Genomic DNA, 22,831 nt, shown 5'->3' on the forward strand with positions numbered 1-22,831 from the left:
GTTGCTTTCAGTTAAAAATATTTATTTTTGATATTTTGATATTTTATTTTTATTTAATTTTAAAGAATTTCATGTATGTGATATATGATATATATCAATATATCTACATCTATACCTATATGTCCATATCTATATCTATCTGTCTCTATCTATCTATCTATCTATCTATCTATCTATCTATCTATCTACCTATCTATCTGTCTATCTATCTAAAATGTGGCTTGTATGTATGTATGTGGAAAACCAGCTGGGATTGGGTAACCTATTGGGCTCATCCTAGGAAACGACTGACTCTCCCCCTCTTGGCAGCCTTGGCTCTCATTTAAAGATGAGGCATTATGAGATTTGCCCCATCTATGGTGGCATGTCAACTGTGAAGGTCTTGATTAGGGAACCATATTATTGAGATGTCATGGTCAATTTCTGTGTACGCATCGACCCACATAATACATTCCTTGTTCCATGAACAAGATATTTAGACACCATGCTCAGTTGTCTAGAAATATTAAAATTCTGATTTTGTGGGGGTTGTTTTTTTACTTCATCGGGGTTATTGTCTTCAAAGCAAAATATTTTCCTTGCTGATGATTTCTTTGGCTTTGTGTTTGTGTTTTTTTCACATTGAAGAAATACAAGATGCACATAGACCGAAACACGGGCATCATTGAAATGTTCATGGAGAAGCTACAGGACGAGGATGAAGGGACATACACATTCCAAATTCAAGATGGAAAAGCAACTGGCCATTCTACTCTTGTTCTCATTGGAGATGGTAAGAACTCTGAAGGGCAGTCAGTGGGACACCTGGTGACTTACGTCAGTACTAATACTGCATGGCTTAAGAGACGTCCTTGACTGCTGGGCTGGAACTGTTTATTGGATTCCTGCATCAAATTAAAAATCCAGTCAGTACTTCCGGTAGTATCCCATTGCCTAGCAATGAACATTGCTTTAAGGGAATGCCAGAGTCATCCCTGACTGGACTTAAGTCATTTTATACATAAACAAGTGTATATTGCTAAGTTCTCTAACCTAGGAAGTTTCAGGGCGCCCAGTGCTATACAGACATGCATAGACTCAGTAACGAGCCATGACTCTATCTTAACAGCATGTGGTGGTTACCGTAAGTTATTAAACTTTGGAGAGAAAAAAAAAGTTAAAATATTGTTTGTGTGCCAAACCAATAAATCATATATATATAGTAACTAGACTGTAGAGGTCAGCTGTAATAAAGGTCTGTGGAAACCATCATGGTTTAAAATGTGGCACTTCACCAGCTTCGAAAAGACTGCCAGCTGTCTATGTTTATAATAGCTGGTATGGTTTTACCATTTCCCGGCTTTATGACCTTGGGGTTGGGGAGATGGTTTATTAATAAAGTGCTGGAGGTACAAACAATAAGACCTGCATTTGGATCACCAGTGCCCACATAAAAAGTCCAGCATAGCACCATTTACTCAATCCAGGACTGGGAACACGGAGGCAGAAGACTTCCTGGGGCTTGTGGGCAGCCAGACGAGCCAATCAGTGAGCTCTAGGTCTAGTTTAAAATCCTACCTTTAAAAAGGAGAGATTTGTTTTTATTCTTAAGTGTGAGAATGTGTGTTTCTGTGTGGGTCTCTGCAGAAGTTGTATGAGCTGGAGTTATAGATGGCTACCAACTGCCCAGTATGGGTACTGAGACTTGAACTCAGGTTCCGTGTAAAAGCAATACCTGCTCTTAATTACTGAATCATCTCTCCAGTCCCCAAACCCGGTCTTAAAAAAAATAAGGAGAGAGTTGGGTTTGGTAGCACAAATTTTCAATCCCAGCACTTGGGAAGTAGAGGTAGTTAGATCTCTGAGTCCAAGGACAGCCCAATCTACACATCAGTTTCAGCACAACCAAGCCATATAGTAAGACCCTGTCTTGGGGGGGGTGTAGGTAGAGAGCAATTAGCAAAGATATCCAATGTCTATTTCCAGTTTATATACACACACACACGTATACACACACTCACATACACAGACACATACACACACTCTACTCATACACTCTCATACTCACACACACTCACATTCACACACACATACTCAAATTTGTACACATATACTCACATAGACACATACTCACACACATACACTCACATACACTCCCCACACATATACATATATTATACACGTACACTCACACACATACACTCACACAGTCACATACATACTCACACACATTCATACTCACACTAACACACATACACACACATATATACCCTCATACACTCTCACATTCACACATATACTCACACACATATACACACATACATGCTCATATATGTACATTCACACACATACTCACACATATACATGCACACACAGTCACTCACACATACATACACACTCATACAATACACTCACACACTCTCTCTCACACACACACATAGACACATAAACATACATGCATACTTATAAACACACTCACACAGACTCACATGTTCACACACACACAAAGTTACATAGTTTTCAAAGGCTATCTCTTTATAAAAATCAGAGCAAATAGTGTCATCACAATCTATGATATCATAATAATGAAAATAGGTCAGTGGGTCACTAACACCATGGCTGTCATGTGGGTCTGTGCTGCTCAACTCAGTTTCACACTTCCTTGTCTTTCAATTTCAAGTTTATAAGAAGCTACAGAAAGAAGCTGAATTCCAGCGACAAGAATGGATCAGGAAGCAAGGTAAAAATAGACACTTATTTAAAAAAAATAAAATATTCCAAAGTTATTTCCATAGCAAGTTTAAATGAGCAGCATTTTATGTTTGCTAAAAAATAATTTAAAATAGTAAATATTAAATATGCAGGCATTAAAATATTTTAAAACCAAATCCCTAACTTTAAGAAAATCTGACTTCAAATATAAATCGCCTCAGGATTTAGGGATGCGCTTTGATCTTGCGTTTGCAACTCGTTAAGAGATGGCTTATGTCATTACAATTTCACAGGCCCACATTTCGCTGAGTATTTGAGCTGGGAAGTGACTGGTGAATGTAACGTGCTGTTGAAATGCAAGGTAAGAGATGGGCGTGTCTTTACTATTTGATTCAGGAGAAATAAAGATAAACTGAATGTGGGACAGAGATCAGCCCTCCACCTCCCAAGCAGCAGACACAGCCTTTCTGTGAATGTGGTGGACCCTTCCGTTGGAGAGAGCCAGGGGGAAACCATGTGAGAAAAAGTGATGGCACCTGCTGTCGCCCCTGAGCTCCTGAAGGGCAGCCTGAAGGCCCCTTCCCCAAAATGCATGGGGAAAGATGGCTCAGTGGTTAAGAGCACTGACTGCTGCTTCCAGAGGTCCTGAATTCAATTCCCAGCAACCACATGGTGGCCCATGGCCATCTGTAATGGGATCTGATACCCTCTTCTGGTGTGTCTGAAGACAGCTACAGTGTACTCACATAAAATAAATAAATAAATAAATCTTTTTTAAAGATGTATGGGGATTAGGGTGGATTTTGTTTTGTTTGGGATTTTTTGAATAATTGTGCTTGTATACTGAGACATCTGAGAGAAAACCCCACAGATACAGTGTTTTTTGTTTGTTTGTTTGTTTGTTTTTGTTTTTAAGTTGGAAAGTACTTCTTTGATGTGCCTTGATTGAATGGGCACATCGTGCTCTTTCTCCGTATCACTTTTAATTGGTTTTGAAACAATGTAGCATCAACAAGCTGGCCTGACTACGGCTCTCTCTGCTCCTTTAGGAGTGAGCCTGACAGTAAGATAGTGTCCATTCCATTCCAATTGTTCCAGTCTATCCATGCAAAAAGCAGTTCTACAGATGTAGACTTTCTGTATTTGTCATGGAAATGAGATGTTACGACAATTTTTACCACTGGAGACAGAGATGCTTCTGATTTAAGCTTATTGTCTGGCATTCACCTTATTGTAACTCCTTTTCCACTAAAATCATTTCAGACCGATTTCTTTACAACCCTATGTCCTCTGACTCCAAATTCAGTATTTTTTCCTTTAATACTTGGATGCATAAGAACTGCTTACCTTCATAAAAATGACGTTTATCTCTCCGAGGAGGATTATCATAACTCTTCTTACAGGTGGCAAATATTAAAAAAGAGACTCACATTGTATGGTACAAAGATGAACGGGAGATCTCCGTGGACGAGAAACATGACTTTAAGGATGGCATTTGTACCCTGCTCATCACAGAGGTGGGTGGCCATGGACATGTGAGCTGCTGGCTTTGTACTGAGGTTTGCTCAACAGGAACTAGATTCATCATTCGTTCCATGCCACGAGTTACAGCAGCTTACAACTAACTGCTATATGAACACACTTATAATCCCAGCGGTGGAGACAGAGAGACAGGTGGATCCTGGAAGCTTCGTGGTCAGCTAGTGTAGCTGAATTAGAGAGCGCTAGGTCCTATAAGAGACTCTGCCTCCAAACACAAGGTCGTAGCTGGAGAGATGGCTTAGTGGTTAAGAGCAGTAGTTGCTCATCCAGAGGACCTGGATTTGATTTCCAGCACCCACAGGATGACTCACAACTGTCTGTAACTCCAGTCTAAAGAACCCAGTGCCGTTCTGTTCATTTTTATAACCCTTTCTCAACTAAAATAGTTTGGGACTGATTTCTTTAGAAAGCCATGTCACTGTTCACAGTTACTGCATGCCTGTGGTGTAGAGACAGACGTGCAGTCAGAACACTCATTCACATACAATAAAAGTAAAAGGTTAACAGCAAACAAGATAGATAGACAGCCCCTGAAGAGTGATGCCCAAGAATGAGCTCTGCCTCTACTCACATGTTGTATGTTCATCCATACGTAGCCACATGACACACATGCATTCACACATGAACATATGCTCACACACATAGCCACATGACACACATACATTCACACATGAACATATGCTCACACACATGACACACATACATTCACACATGAACATATGCTCACACATACATGCACACACAAACACAGACACACACACACACAGTTGTAACAACCAAATCCGAGCTATGGTAAACGCTCATGTTCACTGTCTCCTCAGTTTTCCAAGAAAGACGCTGGATTTTATGAAGTTATCCTGAAAGATGACCGAGGAAAAGATAAGAGCAGATTGAAGCTCGTGGATGAAGGTGAATCTGCCAACTGCTGCAGTCTGTCTAATGAGTTCTACAGCTACCAGAATTATGACCAGGGCTGGGCTGGCCATGGACGACATGCTGATTTGTGTCCACTGATTTTAATTTAATGGAAATTCCAGCGGAGCAAAGTACTGTTCTTTTTCAAAAGCATTTTTCCTTTTCGACTTCCTAGAAATCAAAATTATACTTTTGATCCTTAGAGAATTTATAGCCCACAGGGCACTAGAAGTCTGTTTTCAATTTAAATCATCATTTTGTTTCAACTCTACAAAAATGTTCTAGGATCAAAACCTTCTGTAGAAGAATGCCCCCAAACAGCCCATTGTTAGAGCGGTAACAAAGATTCGTGTGTGAAATCTGAGATCTCACAAGTTATTAGCAGATCAAAGCAGCCATTCCCATTTTTCAGAGACTTTTACTAAGGGCAAATATATCATGATAACAAAGCTACTTCTAACCCCCACCCCCAAATGTCCAGTTTCCCCCTCAATACAGCAGGGTCGCAATCAGCCTCAGAGACCGTAGTTCACCTTCCAGTTCTCAGTAGAGGTGGGACTACAGTTGACAGAGACAATTAATTTCATTATGAATTGATAACACAGATAAGAAAACTCTTGTAATTCAAACTAAGGCTTCCTGGGGCTTAAGAAGAAAGAGCATCCCAAAGCCATCAGTTTTTCTAGAGATGCCACTGTGGCCTTTTCTAGGATATATACACGGTATTAGTTACAGATCAGTCAAGGAAAGCATCGGTCAAAAATAAGCAGAAATCTTTTAAAGCCTTATAAAAACTGAGTTATTTTACTAAACAAACAAACAAACCCCACTATCAGTGGGGTCACCAAATTTACCTCCTATCAAATGGCTTTCACTAGGCAGGGACTGTTTGAGAGCTAACAGCTTAAAATTTGACCTTATATGGAATATTCTTATGCTAAAGTTTTGGCTCTGACCCTCTATCTACAGCCTTCCAAGACTTGATGACTGAAGTATGCAAGAAGATAGGTAAGTGACCATTCCCTTGCTGCAGCAAATGCTTCAGGACGCCCCTTCCAGGAGGAACCCGCAGGTAGGCTAACTGTGTTGCTCTCTTCCTCAGCGTTGTCTGCCACAGACCTGAAAATCCAGAGCACAGCGGAGGGCATCCGGCTATACTCCTTTGTCTGTTATTACCTGGATGACTTGAAAGTTAACTGGTCCCACAAGTAAGTGCATGCAAACTTACTTGCCTGGTAGACATTTCCCCCCACAGGCAAGTAGGAGTAATGAAAACCAAAACCCAGCCCCTTTCAAGAAAGAGGTGTCATATTGAAGAGCATAGGGCAGAACACTGAGTCCCCACCCTTATGGTTTTAGCCTTTTCTCTCAACACACACACAGTGACGTCCTAGTAATGGCTGGTATTATGTCTTTGCTTGTGATGGACGTATCATCTTTTATCAGTATCTCTGGGATGTACCTGGGACAGCCATACACAGGCTACCTCTGCTACCAAGCACCCAGAGCTGCGTTTGCAGCTCTGTGTGTACAGTCAGCGCATATGCTCCAAAACAAACTGAAGCAGAGAGTGCTAGGAGGACTCTGAGTTTCCTATACTCTGCACTCAGAGCCATTTACCATGGAAGTCTCATCCTGAGGGGAGTCCTGGCTTGTTGCTGACATAATTAGGCATTAGCATCTTGTATCTTGCTTGTCCAGCTCCAGAAGGCTTTGGGGACCTGTGTTTGAACTGTATTAATCTGGAAGTCTACCCTCTTCCTAAGCTACCTTTGTGAGCATTCATATTTACCTTGAATTCCATAGATATCTGAATCAAACCAGACTTTCAAACCTAATCCTGATAGTATACTCAACCCCTGGGTTCCCTGAGACATCCTTGGCAGAAAGAGAAAAGAGACATGGCCTAGAAAATCTGTGGGGATGCAGCCACCTCTAGTCCAATCTAGTTTAGACGTTCTTTGTAAACTATTAACAGAGTCCTGCAGCATCCTTGAGGAAGCAGACAACAATGGCTGTTTATATTATTCCTTCCCTGGGCACTAGCTGTCCACTGGGCATTGCTACCAACCAGTCAACACGTGGGGTCTTTTGTAGCTATATAGCTCTGTGAAGTAGGCATTCTTCTCTTCAGGGGAGAGAAAGCTCAAACTTGGGAAGGTGACTTGTTTGTGAGCACATAGCTAAGTGAACTACTGATGGCTGTGCTTCCTCCCCACCCCCCGTGCATGGAAAGTTTCAAGTGTGGGGGAGAAGAGGCGGACCATTGGTTACTAGGGTACAGAATATAACGAAGAGTCTTTGCTGCTTGTGACTATGACTAGCTATAATACATTGTATATTCCAAAAAGCTATAGAAAAAGATTTGGGAAGTTTTCACTGTAAGGAGGAACAACAATATGAACCAACCAGTACCCCCAGAGCTCCCAGGGACTAAACCACCAACCAAAGAGTACACATGGAGGGACCCATGGTTCCAGCTGTATATGTAGCAGAGGATGGCCTTGTTGAGCATTAATGGGAGGAGAGATCCTTGGTCCTGGGAAGGCTCTATGCCCCCGTGTAGGAGAATGCCAAGACAGGAAACAGGAGTGGGTGGGTTGGTGAGCAGGGAGAGGGGGGATGGGATAGAGGGTTTTCAGAGAGGAAACCAGGAAAGGGGATAACATTTGAAATGTAAATAAAGAAAATATCTATTAAAAAGAAGAAATTATAAGCAGGCCATGTGTGGTGGTGCTTACCTTCAATCCCAGGACTGGGAAGACAGAGGCAGACAGTTCTTTTTGAGTTTGAGGCAAGCCTGGTCTACACAGTAAGTTCTAGGCCAGCCAGGCCACATAGAAAAGAAAGTTAGTTTGGGAAGATATTTTTAATCTGATTTAAATACACCTCTGTCTCTTTATGATATAAACACACACTGAGGATTGTCTTACATATATTATTAATGCATACACACACACACACACACACACATATATATATGAGGTACACACATATACACACACACACACACACACACACAGGTCAGAGGCTGGGAAGGAAAGCCCCTAGACTGCGGAGTTTAGGGTACAGGGCATGGTAAGAAGGGCTAAGAAGAGCCAGGACACTGTAACAGGTATTCTTGATGCTGAGAGAGATTTGGCAGCCAGTATCTGCTTTGATATGGTAATCAGACACTTCAGTTTGCCATTTGTCTTGAGTTTGAGACCTAATGATAACATAAGGCATGGTGGCACACAGCTCTGATAACAGTATTTAGAAAACTGAAGCAGAAGAATTATGAGTTCAAGGCCAATGTGGGCAACCTAGGGAGCTTCCAGCCAGCTGGACTGAATAGCAAGTGCTTGCCTCAAAAAACAATGTCAGAAGTCACGTGATGCTGAGGATGGTAGCTTACAGGTGCACATCTGTAATCCCAGTTCTAAGGAGATAAGAGGATTAAAAGTTTGAGAGCAACTCATACTACAGAGCAAAACCTGTCTCAAAACAAGGGAGCAAAACCGAAACAATAAGCCCAACACTACCCAACTAAACCATGTGTCAGTGTAGCTCAGTGGTAGAGCACTTGCCTAGCATACACAGGCTGAGTTCAATCCCTAGCACCACAAAGAAGAAAGGGAAAAAGAACAGGGTAAGTCGAGCAATTAACCAGAGCTGGGCCCCACAGAGCATTCACTAGTGTTTACTAACGTACAGACTGGCATCTGACGGAGCTCTTGGGCATTTGCTGAGTTCTAGAATTAAATAGAAAAATGCCCGTATGGAACACTGTGTCTTTAGCCCTTTGTTCTCTTTTTTCCCCCTGAAAATAGTACAGAGAAGTAATTAAAATTTAAAATAAATCAAATCCTAGGACATTCCTCTGTGACACCCAGGACACTATAATATATCAGTGTGAAGAATGAGGGGAGCAGAATTAGCTGGATCATCTATCACAGTGCTGAGCCTTAGAGCCAGCGAGGTGGCTTAGTGGGTAAAGGCCCTTGGACGTGAGTTCTATCCCAGATGGAAGTGGAAGGAAAGAACTGAATAACAAATTGTTCTCTGGCCTCCACATATGCACTGTGGCACACCACACAGGCACATGCACACACACATGCACACTCTCATATACACACACATGCACACACACAAACATATACATACATACACTCATGCACACACACTCATGCATACACATACACACATGCACACACATGTACACACACACAGTAATAATTAAATACATAAATGTAGTATTTTAAAGTTATGTCCTATGTAAAAGAATCATTTATTTAAGGACTAGAGAAAGTGCTCACTAGTTAAGAGCACATAATGACCTTCTAGAGGACCTGAGTTCTATTTCCAGGACCCATGTTAAATGGTTCACAAACATCTATAACTCCAGCTACAGAGGATCTGACATCTCTGGCTTCTACGAGCAACTGCACTCAGGTGTACATAACCTTTCCCCACAAAACACATGTACATAATTAAAATAAGTCTTTTAAAACCATAATTAGTTTTTTTAAATACATGCACATAGTTAAAATAAGTCTTTTAAAACCATAATTAGTTTTTTTTAGTGAGTGCATTGAGAGAATATTTTAAGAAACTTATCGTTAGAGTAGCAAGGCCTGTGCTTCCTACCGTGTTAGTCTCATTTACATGAGTTTGTCTTATACTTTTGTGTCTACACAAAACTCAGGGCTTGAGAATTATACTACTGTGGGGTTTTTTTGTTTTGTTTTGTTTTTGTAAGTTGGAGGCATACTGAGAAGAACAAACACACCTTTAGGTGGGAGTTAGCCTTGACTTTGTTTTATCTTCTTTGGCAAATCATTAAATTCTATGAATTTTATTTTTCTCATGTAAAATAAGAACAATATGATCCATTGTGTCCGAAGCACTTAGCATATAGAAGGCACCATTGTGAAAGCCAGCCAAAGACTAAATAATTCAAGCAAAGCAGAGGTCTGTCTTCCTGTCCCACTCTCTAAGAAAAAGCTATTATTCAGACTAAAAACTACAGGATACAGATGTGTTTCTTTGCCCTACTTTTATGGCATTTCAATTGCTAATAAATTTAAAGATATGTCAATAAATATGCAATACCTCATAGCATTTAGTATTATTAGAAAACACTAAATATTAATTGGAAGCTAAATATTTTTAGGTAAAAATATTTTGTTTAAGTTCATATTGAAATTGTATTTAAGCTATAAACTTCCTACATGCTTTTTTGGAAAATACATATGTAGATACTATGAAATAGAAAAATTTTTTGGTGGGGGATTTGAAGACAGAGTTTCTCTGTCTCCTTGGCTGTCCTGGAACTTACTCTGTAGACAATAGCCTTGAACTCAGAGATCTACCTGCCTCTATGTCCTTATTGGGTTTAAAGCTGTGTGTCTAGAAGCACTTATAATATGATATCATCAGTAGTTTGGTTAGCCCCTTTATGTACATTTAAGGTACTTTCTTATAATTTTTCTCCTTATATAATTATTTTATATACGTACATATATGTCAATTTTTATACTGCTTTAAAAATGTATTACATTTAGTGTGTGTGTATGTGTGTGAGCACATCCCACAGCACATGTGGAGATCAGAGGACAGTTCATAGGAGTCAGTTCTTTTCTTACCATGTGAGCTTTGGGGATTCACTCCAGTTGCCGGGCTTGGCCACACACATCTTTACCTCTGCACCATTCATTGGCCCTATGCTGCTTTTTAAAATTTCTTCACAGTCTCACAAAATCTTTATGACGCGCCTCTTGACAGTATGAAGAGACTGTTCGACTGTGCCCTGTTTTCTCTATAACCATAATGTTTTTATGTGTCATCAGGGTCTGCTCACAGTGAAAGGGCTGTGTTTCCTTCTGTTTTCATACGTGGTCATAGCACATGCCTCACTCTGTTGACACCCACTCTGCTTTTCATTCACATTTGACTCTACTCCCAAGTGCATATTTATGTACGCCTTAATAGCTCTGGAGCGACATATGTCAGGAGCCCCTATCAGTGTGCTCTTTTACTAATCAAGGTTTGGCCATAGAGTATTTGTGTTAAATATGCAGGAAAATAGTACTTAGTTTGGTCTTCCACCTTTAAAGTGTCTCTTAATCCTGCAAACAAACCCAAGCAAACCTGAAGATAGTCAGGCCCTTGAGAAAGACTGGTCTTGAAATTGATATTCAGTCTACTGTAATGAGTTAGTAGATGTTTGGGCTATCAGTTAGTTCTTGGTCCCTGGAACCCAAATGGTGGGCTTCTGGGCCTATATATAATTGCCCCAAAGTGGAATGGCTTAGGCAGCAGGTCTCATGCTTTCTGAAAGCCTGTGAAAGTTTATGGTATGTCACCTAGTAAAAGCAGAGGAAAGATGAGCTGTTCACAGAAGGAAGCACTGAGGACACTCTCTTTGCCCTAACAGTGGCACTGGGATTAAATACACAGACAGAGTCAAGAGTGGAGTGACTGGGGAGCAGATCTGGCTGCAGATCAACGAGCCCACTCCAAATGATAAAGGGAAATACGTGATGGAGCTCTTTGACGGCAAGACTGGACACCAGAAGACAGTGGATCTCTCTGGACAAGGTAAATGTACTCACTCACATTTACTATAGAATGGACAAAAGCGAAATGAGGTTGTTACACGGGGGATGTCAGAGGAGTTGGTGTTTGAGTGGGTCTGTTCTGATTGGTTACTCTGAGTCCCAATCGTTTTTTTTGGAGCCAGTCTTGTTTTTAAGTTTAATTATATGTCACCTTATGTGAGTGATGCCACTCTACTTAGATCTGGTCAGCTGAGGACTAGTGTGGGCTAGGTTAACATAATGGCCTCCAGTGCAGTTTATTAATGGTGATTTCTTGGCAAGGTAGTCTTAATTGTGGAAAACTTAGTGGACAGACAACCGTAAAAAGCAGGTGGAGACGGCAAACGTGGAGAGAAAGCACGGCTCTTCACGGGAAGACTTTTAGAAGAGATCCGCTGACTCATGATCACATCCTTAAGAGCAAAGAGTGGAAAGGAACTGTGCACAGGGGTGGAGATCTGAGCATATTCATCCAGTCCAGGAAACCGTTGCTTGAGTGGAAAGCTGACTATGAAGGGAATCAGTGACCTACCCAAAATCCAGGAAGTGGTCGGTGAGAGAGCAAGGGGAGAAGGCAAATGGTCACCTCTGAAGTGACAAAGGGCTTCTCTGTCTAAAACTAGAGAGGAGTGGGTGAGAAGAAGCAAAGGAAAGGAGGAAATGCTGAGCAGGACAGGAGGAAGCTGGAGAGATCGCAACTGAGGGTCCCAGATGTCTTAGTGATCTGCGGAGAGACCGGGGCTGGCGCAGGGGCGGGAATTGGGGAGGTTCTGGAGATAAAGGGGGTGAAAAGAGGAACAAGTATATGACTGGCAACAAGCAGTGACCCAAGGTGGTGGACAACTACTGAATAAAACTGAGAGAGTTAAGTGAGCAGCTAATACCAGCATGCTGTTTCTCCCCATCCTCTGGCTGTATTCTCCCCTCTGTTCTTTCTGAAAGAATAAAACCCTCGAGATGAAAGCCACCACAGGAAAACAGGCTAAATCTGACTCATGCCCTTGTGCACTAAGATGCAGTCTTGGGGTATCATACTCTTCGTGTTTTTCAACCTCAGAATAGATTCACAATTTAGACAACAGCTTTCTAAGCATGCAATGAGGGCTTGTGTGTGTGTTTTCTCTGAATCCCCTACTCTCACCCAATCCCTACCTATGTGCCTACAAAGACTCGATGAAGGATCTGCAGTCACAGGAGAAGGTGCAGCAAACAGGCAGGGGCCTTCTGACCCATATTGTACAAGCAGCGCTGTGGATCTCTCCCACCGTTCATCTGACTGTGGGCAATACAATAGACAGGGGAAGCCGCAAGTAGATTTAAAACATTTCAAAAATTATTTTTAACAACAAAGCTTAGGCAACTACCCCAGTTTAACCCCTCATAAGACAAAGGCTGTGGATCTTCTCACCAGGTTGCCATAGCCACCAAACACATTAGCTTGACCATACATTTCTTTTTCTCAGAGTGGTGTGTGGACCAGAAATAGTTCTGTGTTATCACCCTGTGTTCAACCTGAAGCTCAGTCAGTTTTCAGAGGAGAAAAAACAAGGCCTGACTTTATCCTTATTCTTCCATATGTAAAGTGTGTGTGTGTGTGTGTGTGTGTAGGGGTGTGGATTAATGTAACCCAGTTAAATCCATACTCTCTAGATATAAGTAGGATTCTTGGCTGGGGAGATGGCACCGTGGGTGTGAGAGTCTGACGGCCTGAGGCTGGTTCTCGAGGCCCACGTGGAAAGCTCGATGTGATGGTACACATCTGCAATCTCTACTTCTACCCTGCCATAGGGATGGGGTGGAGACAGGAGAATTATCAAGACACTCAAGGCCAGCCTGACCCAGTAAGCTGAGCAGCTGCAGAAAGGAGACCCTGCCTCACTGAGCAGCTAGTGAGAACTGGCTCCTGAAAGTTGTGTTCCGATCCCTCCACACAAGTCAAGACATACCCTCAACTCACATGAAAATAAATCATATCTATGTGTGTGTGTGAGAGCATGTGTGTGCATGTGTGTATTTATGTGTGTGAGTGTGTATATGTGCGTATGTTTGTGTGCATGTGTATGTTTGTGTGCATGAGTGTGTGTGTGAACATGTGTATATGTTTGTATGCATGTGTGTGTGTGTGTTTCTTGGGCTACAAAAGGGGTGGGAAATGAAATACAAGGATTTCTAAACAAACTTGCCTTTTTTCATGAACTTCAGTCAAGTGTCTCACCCTGAAGTCACGGGGATAAGATTATTTTAGAACCCTGTGAGGCTTGTTTTCTTATCTCAGTCGCCTCCATCTCTGCTCCATTGTGGCTTGAGAAATACTGCTTCAGTGAGAGGAGGGAGAACAGACAGAGAAACAGTGCTCAGTGAGAGGAGGGAGGAGGGACAGAGGATGGGGAGGACCATGAACAAGGCCCACCAGTACGCGTGTGAGCAGTGCCTTAGTGACACCTATTGTTTTCTATGGTAACAAAATTGTATTTAAAAAATAATAATAACAAACAACAGTCTGTGTTCTGTAATGGAGAGCACTGGATTTCAGGCCAGTGTTGGCATACATTGTGATAACTCTGATTCAGTGTGCTCTCCTGCCTAAATGGAGCAGAAAACCTAACATGAACACACTTGAGCCATCTAGCCAGGAGCCTAGGAGGGCTAATTTAATAAGAAAAGGGTTTTTTTTGTTTGTTTGTTTTTTTGTTTTTTCCTTGCAAGGATGTTTAGACAACACACCTTTGTTTGAAAGACTTTTACTGGGACTGTTAGCTAACTTTTTTGTTTAAGGTTGAAGGCTCCTTGCTGAAATGAAAACATCTAAAACCTACTACTTCATACTCCCTACACAGAAAGTCCTTATCTGTCGTGCTGAGAGCTTTATGTGACGCCATAGGCAGTCTCATGGAAAGGTGGTCAGTGACCTAACCTTGTGACTTTAACTTTGGGTTATCAATTCTGACTGATAAAGTTTTAACTAACTTTCTTCTTTCTTTCTTTCTTTCTTTCTTTCTTTCTTTCTTTCCATTTTTTTCTTTTAAAGCATTTGATGAGGCCTTTGCTGAATTCCAGAGGTTAAAGTAAGTTTCCCTTCCTGGCAAGGGCCATTTCTACTCAAGTTCTATTCCTGGAACCCTGTGTTCCACTGGCCTATCTGAGCATCAGAAAGTCTTTTGTTTCAGCAAGCACAGGAAGAGTCCACTTGACACTGTTAGTCGAGCAGCCAGCTCTCTCCAGAGCTGAGCGGAGACTGACTTTCCCCCTCTCTCCTCTGTGTATTAAATGCAGCCTGGTTTCAATGCAGCTCCTCATGGAACTCAGAGCAAATTTCCAATTGGGAGAGCAGCTTTGCCAAGCCTGCACTGACAAATGCCTGGGTGTGTTTAAGTGTGTGGGGGGAGCGGGAGGGGGAGAAGAAGGGAGAGAGAGAGAGAGACAGACACACACACGGGAAGAGAGAGACTACTTGAAATGATACTAACACAGTTCTTCTTTGTCTCTCTCACCCACAGACAAGCTGCCATTGCTGAAAAAAGTGAGTAACTACCTCATACTTAGCACAGAGGCAAACTCAGCATCAGTTTCATTTCCTGGCATATCTACAGATGATAATGGATTCTTTTCTTGCCGGGCTTGGTAGTGTAAGCCTTTAATCTCAGCACTTGAGAGACAGAGGCAGGCAGATCTCTGACTTCGAGAGAACCACAAATCTTAATGGAGAGGCTCTGAGCTAGGTCTGTATAGGGAGATTCAGGACAGTCAAGGCTACGTACTGAGAGCCTGTCTCAAAAAAGAAAATGGGTTTTGTCTCCTTCCTTTTATAAATTATAGATGATCTACATATGTTTTTCACTTTAGTCTTGTGTCTATAGGAAGGTCTCAATTATAACATCTGGTTCTTATCCCCTGCAGACATTGTAAAAAAAAAAATCCCTTGGTTACAAACCATATGATAGATATTAGTCACTTGTAGATACAGTGTATCAGAAGAAAATTAGGCCCAATGAATAATGGAGGAGTCTGAAACACTGTCTTTTTGACATTGGACAAACAAGATTGAAGAGTCACAAAATGAAATAAGACTGGGAGCTATGGTGTTCTGCCAGAGAGGAAGCCTTGGAGTGTGTTAGAGAAGGGCTCCTTCATCAAGTATCGAGACAGTCATACCCAGAACATGCGTGTGTGTCCAGCCCTAGAGTTCAGCACCTCTATTCTCCTATTATTGATATACTCAGCCTCAGAGAGACTGGCCCAGCACTACCAAGAACCAAGAAAAGGGAGCTATCTAAGGAGAACCTCAGAGGAGGCCCACAACTGCACAGCCCCCCAGAGCTCCCAGATTATAGCCCTTCTAGTATGCAACTGTATTCATCATAGGGAATGATGATGGGATGTTGTGCTTTCCTGAGCTTACACCTGCTGAACTACACAAGGACTAGAGCTGGATATAACCATGAAAATCATACAGCAGGTCTTTATGTGACAAGGTAGGTCCAAGCTGGTGCTATAGGTACAGCTTCGGGCACCTGTGCATGTGCGCAGTAAGTAAAGAAGGATTAAAACCAGAGCCACTGCCGGGCGTGGTGGCGCACGCCTTTAATCCCAGCACTCGGGAGGCAGAGGCAGGCGGATTTCTGAGTTCGAGGCCAGCCTGGTCTACAAAGTGAGTTCCAGGACAGCCAGGGCTATACAGAGAAACCCTGTCTCAAAAAAACAAAACAAATAAACAAACAAAAAAAACCAGAGCTGCTGAGTCATTTCTCATTTTGCATGTTGAAAGCAGTATGAAATAACCACCAGGACAGGAAAGAACAATGTGGGAGGTTTGTGTCATTAAGCATTTTGAGGCCATGGTCATTGGCTCTCCTCATTGCAGAGATTAACCAGAAATTCCTGTGCTTGCAGATCGGGCCCGGGTGTTAGGTGGTCTCCCTGATGTTGTCACCATTCAAGAGGGCAAGGTGAGTATTGTCCTGTGTCCACATGGAGAAAGGTTCCATCCCCTACACCATGGTCCTTCCTTTTGTACCCCACCATCTCTGTCTTATTTCCTTGGGCCTGCACTTGACCAGAATCACCAAATACAGGGCTAAAAGTTCAGCATTCCTGTCATAGTTCCTTGTCAGGCTAGCATCAAGATGAAAGTTTATCTTGTGAGCCTGGATTCAGGCCATTTCTCTAGAGTCATGTTTTTAAACCATCAGGAGCCATTAGGCTGTTTGAAAACGAACCTGAGAGCGTTAGCTCTTAACCGTGTAACCATAAAAGAAAGAAATTATTCCAGCATACTGGAAGGTGCCATGCTATCTCGTGGTTACAGGGAAACATGCTGCCTGCCCCATGAGTTTTTATTAGCTCCATCCCTGATGAAATCCAATCTCTCCATTTGATGCTAAACTGGTATTTCCTGGCTTCTTCCATCCAAGAGGCCATGGCTGTGCTCTCTGACCTGTAAAGCAGGCAGAGTGGTCCTTGCCTGTAATCTAAGGACTCAGTGGGGAAATCTAGAGCTCAAAGCCACCTTTGGCTACATAGCCAGACCCCACATCAACCAAAAGAGGTTTAATATACATCTTGTGAGTCCAGAGAGACCCGTAGTGAAATAAAACCTTTTCCTACCCAGAAGAGCAGTGGCTGCATCGGTGTGGGTGGGAAGCCAGGCAGAGCGTCTGGATCAAAGCAAGGCTGTAGATTCTGTGCAATACATTTCTTTGTAGGTAGAAAATACCATAGTCGCCTTTCAGCTCAACCTCTGAGAGCAGTTTCTGTTGTTACACTGTCTCCTCTGCTTTCCTCACTCCACGAGGGTGAACTCACTGGGCAGTAGTGACAATTAGGGGAGAATGTATGTGAAAGTACTCCACAGCTCAGCTCTCAAGGATGGATGCTCGTCTTCCACAATGCCTGCCTACAATGTTTGCAGTTTCAGTTTGACTTAATTACATTTCACCCCAAGTAATCCTCAGATTCCCAAACCTGAACCTGGTCTGTTTGGGTACATTTAATGATAATGATTTGACTCATTTAAAAATTATACATGCATTCATTCCTTTATTGGAGGACGTGCTATAGTACGTGTGTGGAAGTCAGAGCGGCATTTACAGGTTTTGGGTCACTCCTTCCACAGTGTGTTACTCGGGGATTGAACTCGAGTCACCCAGTTTGGCAGCAAGCATCTTTACCCTCAGAGCCATTTTTCCAGCTTGTACTTTTCTCGTTCTTAAATGGAGAGTAGTTCAGTAAAAATGCTCATTTAAACTAGCATGGCAGCACATGCTTATAAACCCAGCATTATAAGCGAGAGAATCCCAGGTCAAGCTTGAGCTCCACAGCCTGTCTCTAAAACTTGCTAACTAATGATGAGATGTAAGGAAGTTCTGTGAGCTACCCGGCTGTGCTCCCACAGAAGAGGCAATAAGTTAAGATCTACTGGGAAGATCTCTAAAAGAACACTCCTTTCTGAGTAAGGCCAACTTCATTCCTAATCAAGAATATGTCGTTTAGCCCTAGCCATGGAGAGTGGGTCAAGAGACCATGAACTACAAGGCACCCGCCTCAACTCCAGTGATAAGTGACACACAACAGAAATGCACAGTGTCAAATGCAGGAAGGGTGTGGGGAGACTGGATTACTTATGTGCTGTTGGTGGGATGTACGCCAAAATTACATCAGCTTTAGCAAAAGAGCCTGGCAAATTCTAGGGAGAAAAATGAATCATATATTTATCATACAGCCCAGCAACTGAACCCTGGGCATTTACCCTAGAGACATGGAAAAGCCTGTGCTCTATTCATAGTAACTTCGTTCATGGCCGCCCCAAACTGGAAACGGTACACATGACCCTCAGGGACACACACATATACTGGCACATTCGTCAGCAGCAAAGAGCCAGGAGGCTGATTCAGCAGCCAGGTGGATCTGCAGGGAATTGTGTGCGGACAAAGAAGCAGTTTGGGAAGTTTGCTTACTGTAGACCGTGTTTATATAACATTTTGAAATGACAATGTCTTATAAATGGAAAATTGAGGAGTGGCTGCTGGAGGTTGAGAACAGTGTTGACAATCAAAACACAAAGCTGTGGAACCCAGTCCCAGTGAATTCATCTATAACACAGCTCCCATACCCCAGGCCTGGGAATCACTGCAGAAGAGGGGGCGGAAGGATCAATAGGAAGAGCCGGGGGATCGGGGAGTTTATGTGCAACTGTGTCTCCTACTAACATCAGGGACTGACCCCACCCACCCCAATGTGAGCTGAACAAAGACAGCAATGGGCTTGCCAAAGTAGACAGGGAGAGGAACAGGAGGTCCAGCTAGAAATGCTGAGAGCCAGAGAAACAGTCTTCCCCAGGGAAGAGAAAACCAACTGGTTATCCAATAAGAAATGTTCAGTCCTGAAATCACACATACAAGTAACATTATATTTGTTGTATGTAGGAATATATATGTATGTATGTGTGTGTGCATATATATATATAAAACAACAATTAATGAAAAAAAAAGAGGCCATGAATTTGAAAGAACAAGGAGGGGAGTGTGGGAAGGTTCAGAGGAGGAGAGGAAGGGGGAATGATAAAGTTTTAATCTCAGCAATTATATTATAATCTCAAAAATAAAAGATATGTATTTTTTAAAAGGAACTAGGTTGAGAGGTTGGGGTGGTTCACGGGGCTTTGAGAGCACAGCATAAAGAGCTTGTGGTGAGGAAAATATATCAATCATGGCAGTGGGTACACAACACTCCCCACTGAATGGAACAATCTTAAGCACAAGCCTCTACAGTACTCCTTAGAGTTGCATACAAGAGTCTTACATTTTCTTAATCAGGCAAAGTAAAACTGCAGCCCCAAATGCCAGCGTCTCAGAAGAGTTTCAACACGCCGGGGAATATTTTATTTAGGATGCATTTGGGCCAAGTGCCTCTGCCACAGCACAGGTTTGGCAGGGCCCAGGGAGCTAAAGAAAATGAGGAAGATGGAATGGGGAAATTACTTAGATGATGTAGAGCAGCTGCTGCCATTCCACTGCTGGGCCCTGTGACGCAAATGCAATGCCTAACTGAGCAGGTGGCGAGGAGGGAGTGAGATTTCTCGACTGATGAAGAGGCCCACATCGAAGGGAGTGAAAGGTGTCTGGGTGTTTATGGAGGAGAGAGGAGAGATGGAGAATGGAAAAAAAGAAAGCCCTTCGGTGTGCTGACACAGACAAGCATGCCAGAGTTCCAGAGTCCTACCCTGAAGATGCTCCTTGCACCTTATTCAGAGCATAGCCATGGGCGCCTAACTTTAAACTATGCAACTATTTAAACTCCAGCCCTGGGGCCTTGCAGTTATTGCTGATATGGAGTTGGATTAGAACTAGCTGATTTATCAACTCCCTTCCCATAATCCTGTCTTGCAGGCACTCAATCTCACTTGCAATGTGTGGGGTGACCCGCCCCCTGAGGTGTCCTGGCTGAAAAATGAGAAGCCACTGACCTCTGACGACCACTGCAGCCTCAAGTTTGAGGCCGGGAAAACCGCCTTCTTCACCATCTCAGGCGTGAGCACGGCAGACTCCGGCAAGTACGGGCTGGTGGTGAAGAACAAATATGGCTCGGAGACCAGCGACTTCACCGTTAGTGTGTTCATCCCAGAGGAGGAATTGAGGAAGGGAGCAACAGAGCCTCCCAAGGGCAACCAGAAGTCCAAGTGAGCAGAGACTGGGGGAGTTTTGAGGAGAGCCAGGACCAGCTGGCCATATCATGCTGCTGTCGTGAAAAGGATTGGGCTACAGACAATGAAATCCTCCTGGTGGCTCCGTTTTGTGCTGGCTTAGGAGGAAGTCATCAGATTTCTTATTCCTATAGATGAGGATGCACCATTGAAGACCACATTAAGGGTTTTAATCTACAATTTATGTAGTAAGAAAACATTAGGAAATGATTTCAAGGAAGAAAGGCAGAGGATGTTGGAGAAGTGCTGAGCGAGAGCAGAAGTGAGGTCGGCTTGGAAGCCAGTGGAACTTTACCTCTTAGGAATTGTGTCCATACCTGATGTTCTATCAAAATAGAGGCATGTGGCTGTGGGCTTGAGTGTGGTGGGTCCCTGTTAGTAGAGATGGTGCATTTCTGATAGCAGCCTTGTGAACTGGCCTCCCCCAGTGTGAATAAAGTCTCCTGCCTTTCCTCTTTCCCCTTGTGTCTCTCTGATCCTCACCATGTTGGGGCCTTTCCACCTCTTCCTAATCATTTCTGTAGCTCATCTTTCGGTTTACACCCTTAGGGCAAAAGCAGTTCCTTCTGGACATGGTCAGATAAGCCATCTGTGGTCAGCCAAGGCTCAGAATTCCAAGTCACACTCACATTGCACATCTGATCACGTAGACTATACTTCATCACTAAGATGGAGTAGTCTTTGATTGAAGTGTGTCAACTAATTATGACAGAACATCCAAAACTAATGAAAAGAGATTAATTTTTTGAAGTTCTGGAGGCACCGAAATCCAAGATCAAAATCCTGGCATCTGGAAAGGATAGGGAGCCAGAATCTTAAGGACTTTTTGGCTGCCCTGTGTGATGCCAGGAAGACAAGCAAGAGAGTGAACTCTCAGAAGTGAGGAGGTTGCATACAAAGTCAGCCTTTTGTCAGGAACCCTCTCTAGAGGCAACTAAACCAGTCTACTGTGCACACTACCAACATTCATCCCTGCTTTCCTGGTTAAATACCTGTTGAAGACCCCATTCCTCCACACCAGCAGACATGAGTCCTGGTTGTGAACACTGGGGCACATTCAAACTATGACACCAAGAACCAAGCAGTCTTCCCTATGCTGCAGAAATGGCTCCTAAGCATATAGAGCTTTTAAAAGATCAGGGCTGAAGTTGGCTCTAATCTGACTGTTGGTCCTTCCCTGTCCAGCTGAGCGTCAGCTGCTGCAGCGCTGAACCCAGGCAGGAGCTGGGCACTGAGCTCTTGTAACAGGAAGCTTGGTTCATGAGAAGGGCTTGTTACTTGGATGGCAGCTTCCTCTCTGGTGATGGCAGCCCTCACTCTCATCAAAGCCAAGTCTGGGATTGCCTGATCTTGGCTGCTCCACTTCTAAACTAAGTAAACTTCATTTTTTTGCAAAGCTAGCAGGCTTCAAGTCCTTCAGTATGGAAAAAATATACACTCTAGTGTAGTTAACAAATGCATTTCCTGGAAACCAAGTGAACCCCAGTTGTAGGCCACTTTCCAGACGTAGTCCAAATTCTCCCTGCTTCAGCAAAAGGCTGCTTGGGCTCAAGTAGACCCAGAAGGAAAGGGCCACTGGATGCGTACCTGCCAGAAAGCCTGAGAAGAGTCCAGCAGAGGCAGTCTCTCATGCTGAGATAGGGGCTCCTGAGCCCTTTGCAGAACTCACAATGCAGCAACCAAAGCAGCAAGCAGGGTCCCAGTGTTGGGTGACTAGAGGTGGGAGTTGATCCCATCGCCGTTTACTGAGAGAGACCTACCCAGGCTGGAGAAGAAGGCATGCTAAATCACACACACACACACACACACACACACACCATGTTCTGACTTCTGAAATTGTACAAGAACATGAAACCAACATGTACTCCCACTGGGAACCCCACGATGTGGTAGGAGAACCTGATGGGATAACAGCAAGGAAAGGGAGAGAAATGTTTATATCAGGGAAATAGATGCTAAGATTCCTCAACAAACTGACTCTAAGAACTATCCCAGCCAGTATAGTGACCAAACTGGACCACATCACTATCGAGTAGCTTTTGAAGCTATTTCTACATAGAAGACCACAGCTGAAACCACAGACATGTTGATAAAACTATTCTAAAGTTTCCTTTTAACCCATAATTTATGAATCTGTGGCCTGCTGCAGGCAGGCTGTTGATATAGTCATCCTGGAACGTAGTAAGAGTCTGTTTTTATAAAATTAATATATACAGGCCAGTGACAACTTCTGAACATTTCCAAGTCCTTGAACGTACATCCTTACTTTTTTTCTATTTAAACATTTAGTCATTGAGAAAATTAGTTTTAAGACTACTCTTTATAGTGTTAAAAAGTCTCTTTAATTTGTTAAAATATATTTATCAACTGATCATTTTTCCATTTTAATCATTTTCATTATCTG

General features: G+C 42.9%; 1 protein-coding gene across 4 annotated transcripts in view; it reads left to right on the forward strand.

The window, feature by feature from the left end:
- Myom1 (myomesin 1) overlaps nucleotides 1-20,885 on the forward strand; it is a 112,060-nt gene extending 91,175 nt beyond the window's left edge. For all 4 annotated transcript variants that reach the window (XM_029471248.1, XM_021186201.2, XM_029471249.1 and 1 more), the window contains 12 exons: nucleotides 628-772; nucleotides 2,660-2,719; nucleotides 2,985-3,052; nucleotides 4,095-4,208; nucleotides 5,055-5,142; nucleotides 6,118-6,156; nucleotides 6,251-6,356; nucleotides 11,567-11,730; nucleotides 14,758-14,794; nucleotides 15,227-15,249; nucleotides 16,620-16,675; nucleotides 20,114-20,885. In XM_029471248.1, the coding sequence (XP_029327108.1) occupies nucleotides 628-772; nucleotides 2,660-2,719; nucleotides 2,985-3,052; nucleotides 4,095-4,208; nucleotides 5,055-5,142; nucleotides 6,118-6,156; nucleotides 6,251-6,356; nucleotides 11,567-11,730; nucleotides 14,758-14,794; nucleotides 15,227-15,249; nucleotides 16,620-16,675; nucleotides 20,114-20,407 (1,194 nt within the window). In that variant the 3' untranslated portion in view covers nucleotides 20,408-20,885. The remainder of the gene's footprint in view (nucleotides 1-627; nucleotides 773-2,659; nucleotides 2,720-2,984; nucleotides 3,053-4,094; nucleotides 4,209-5,054; nucleotides 5,143-6,117; nucleotides 6,157-6,250; nucleotides 6,357-11,566; nucleotides 11,731-14,757; nucleotides 14,795-15,226; nucleotides 15,250-16,619; nucleotides 16,676-20,113) is intronic.
- Nucleotides 20,886-22,831: the final 1,946 nt, after the last annotated feature.

This window comes from Mus caroli, chromosome 17 (assembly GCF_900094665.2).
Source record: "Mus caroli chromosome 17, CAROLI_EIJ_v1.1, whole genome shotgun sequence".
In the NCBI taxonomy this organism is placed as follows: domain Eukaryota; kingdom Metazoa; phylum Chordata; class Mammalia; order Rodentia; family Muridae; genus Mus; species Mus caroli.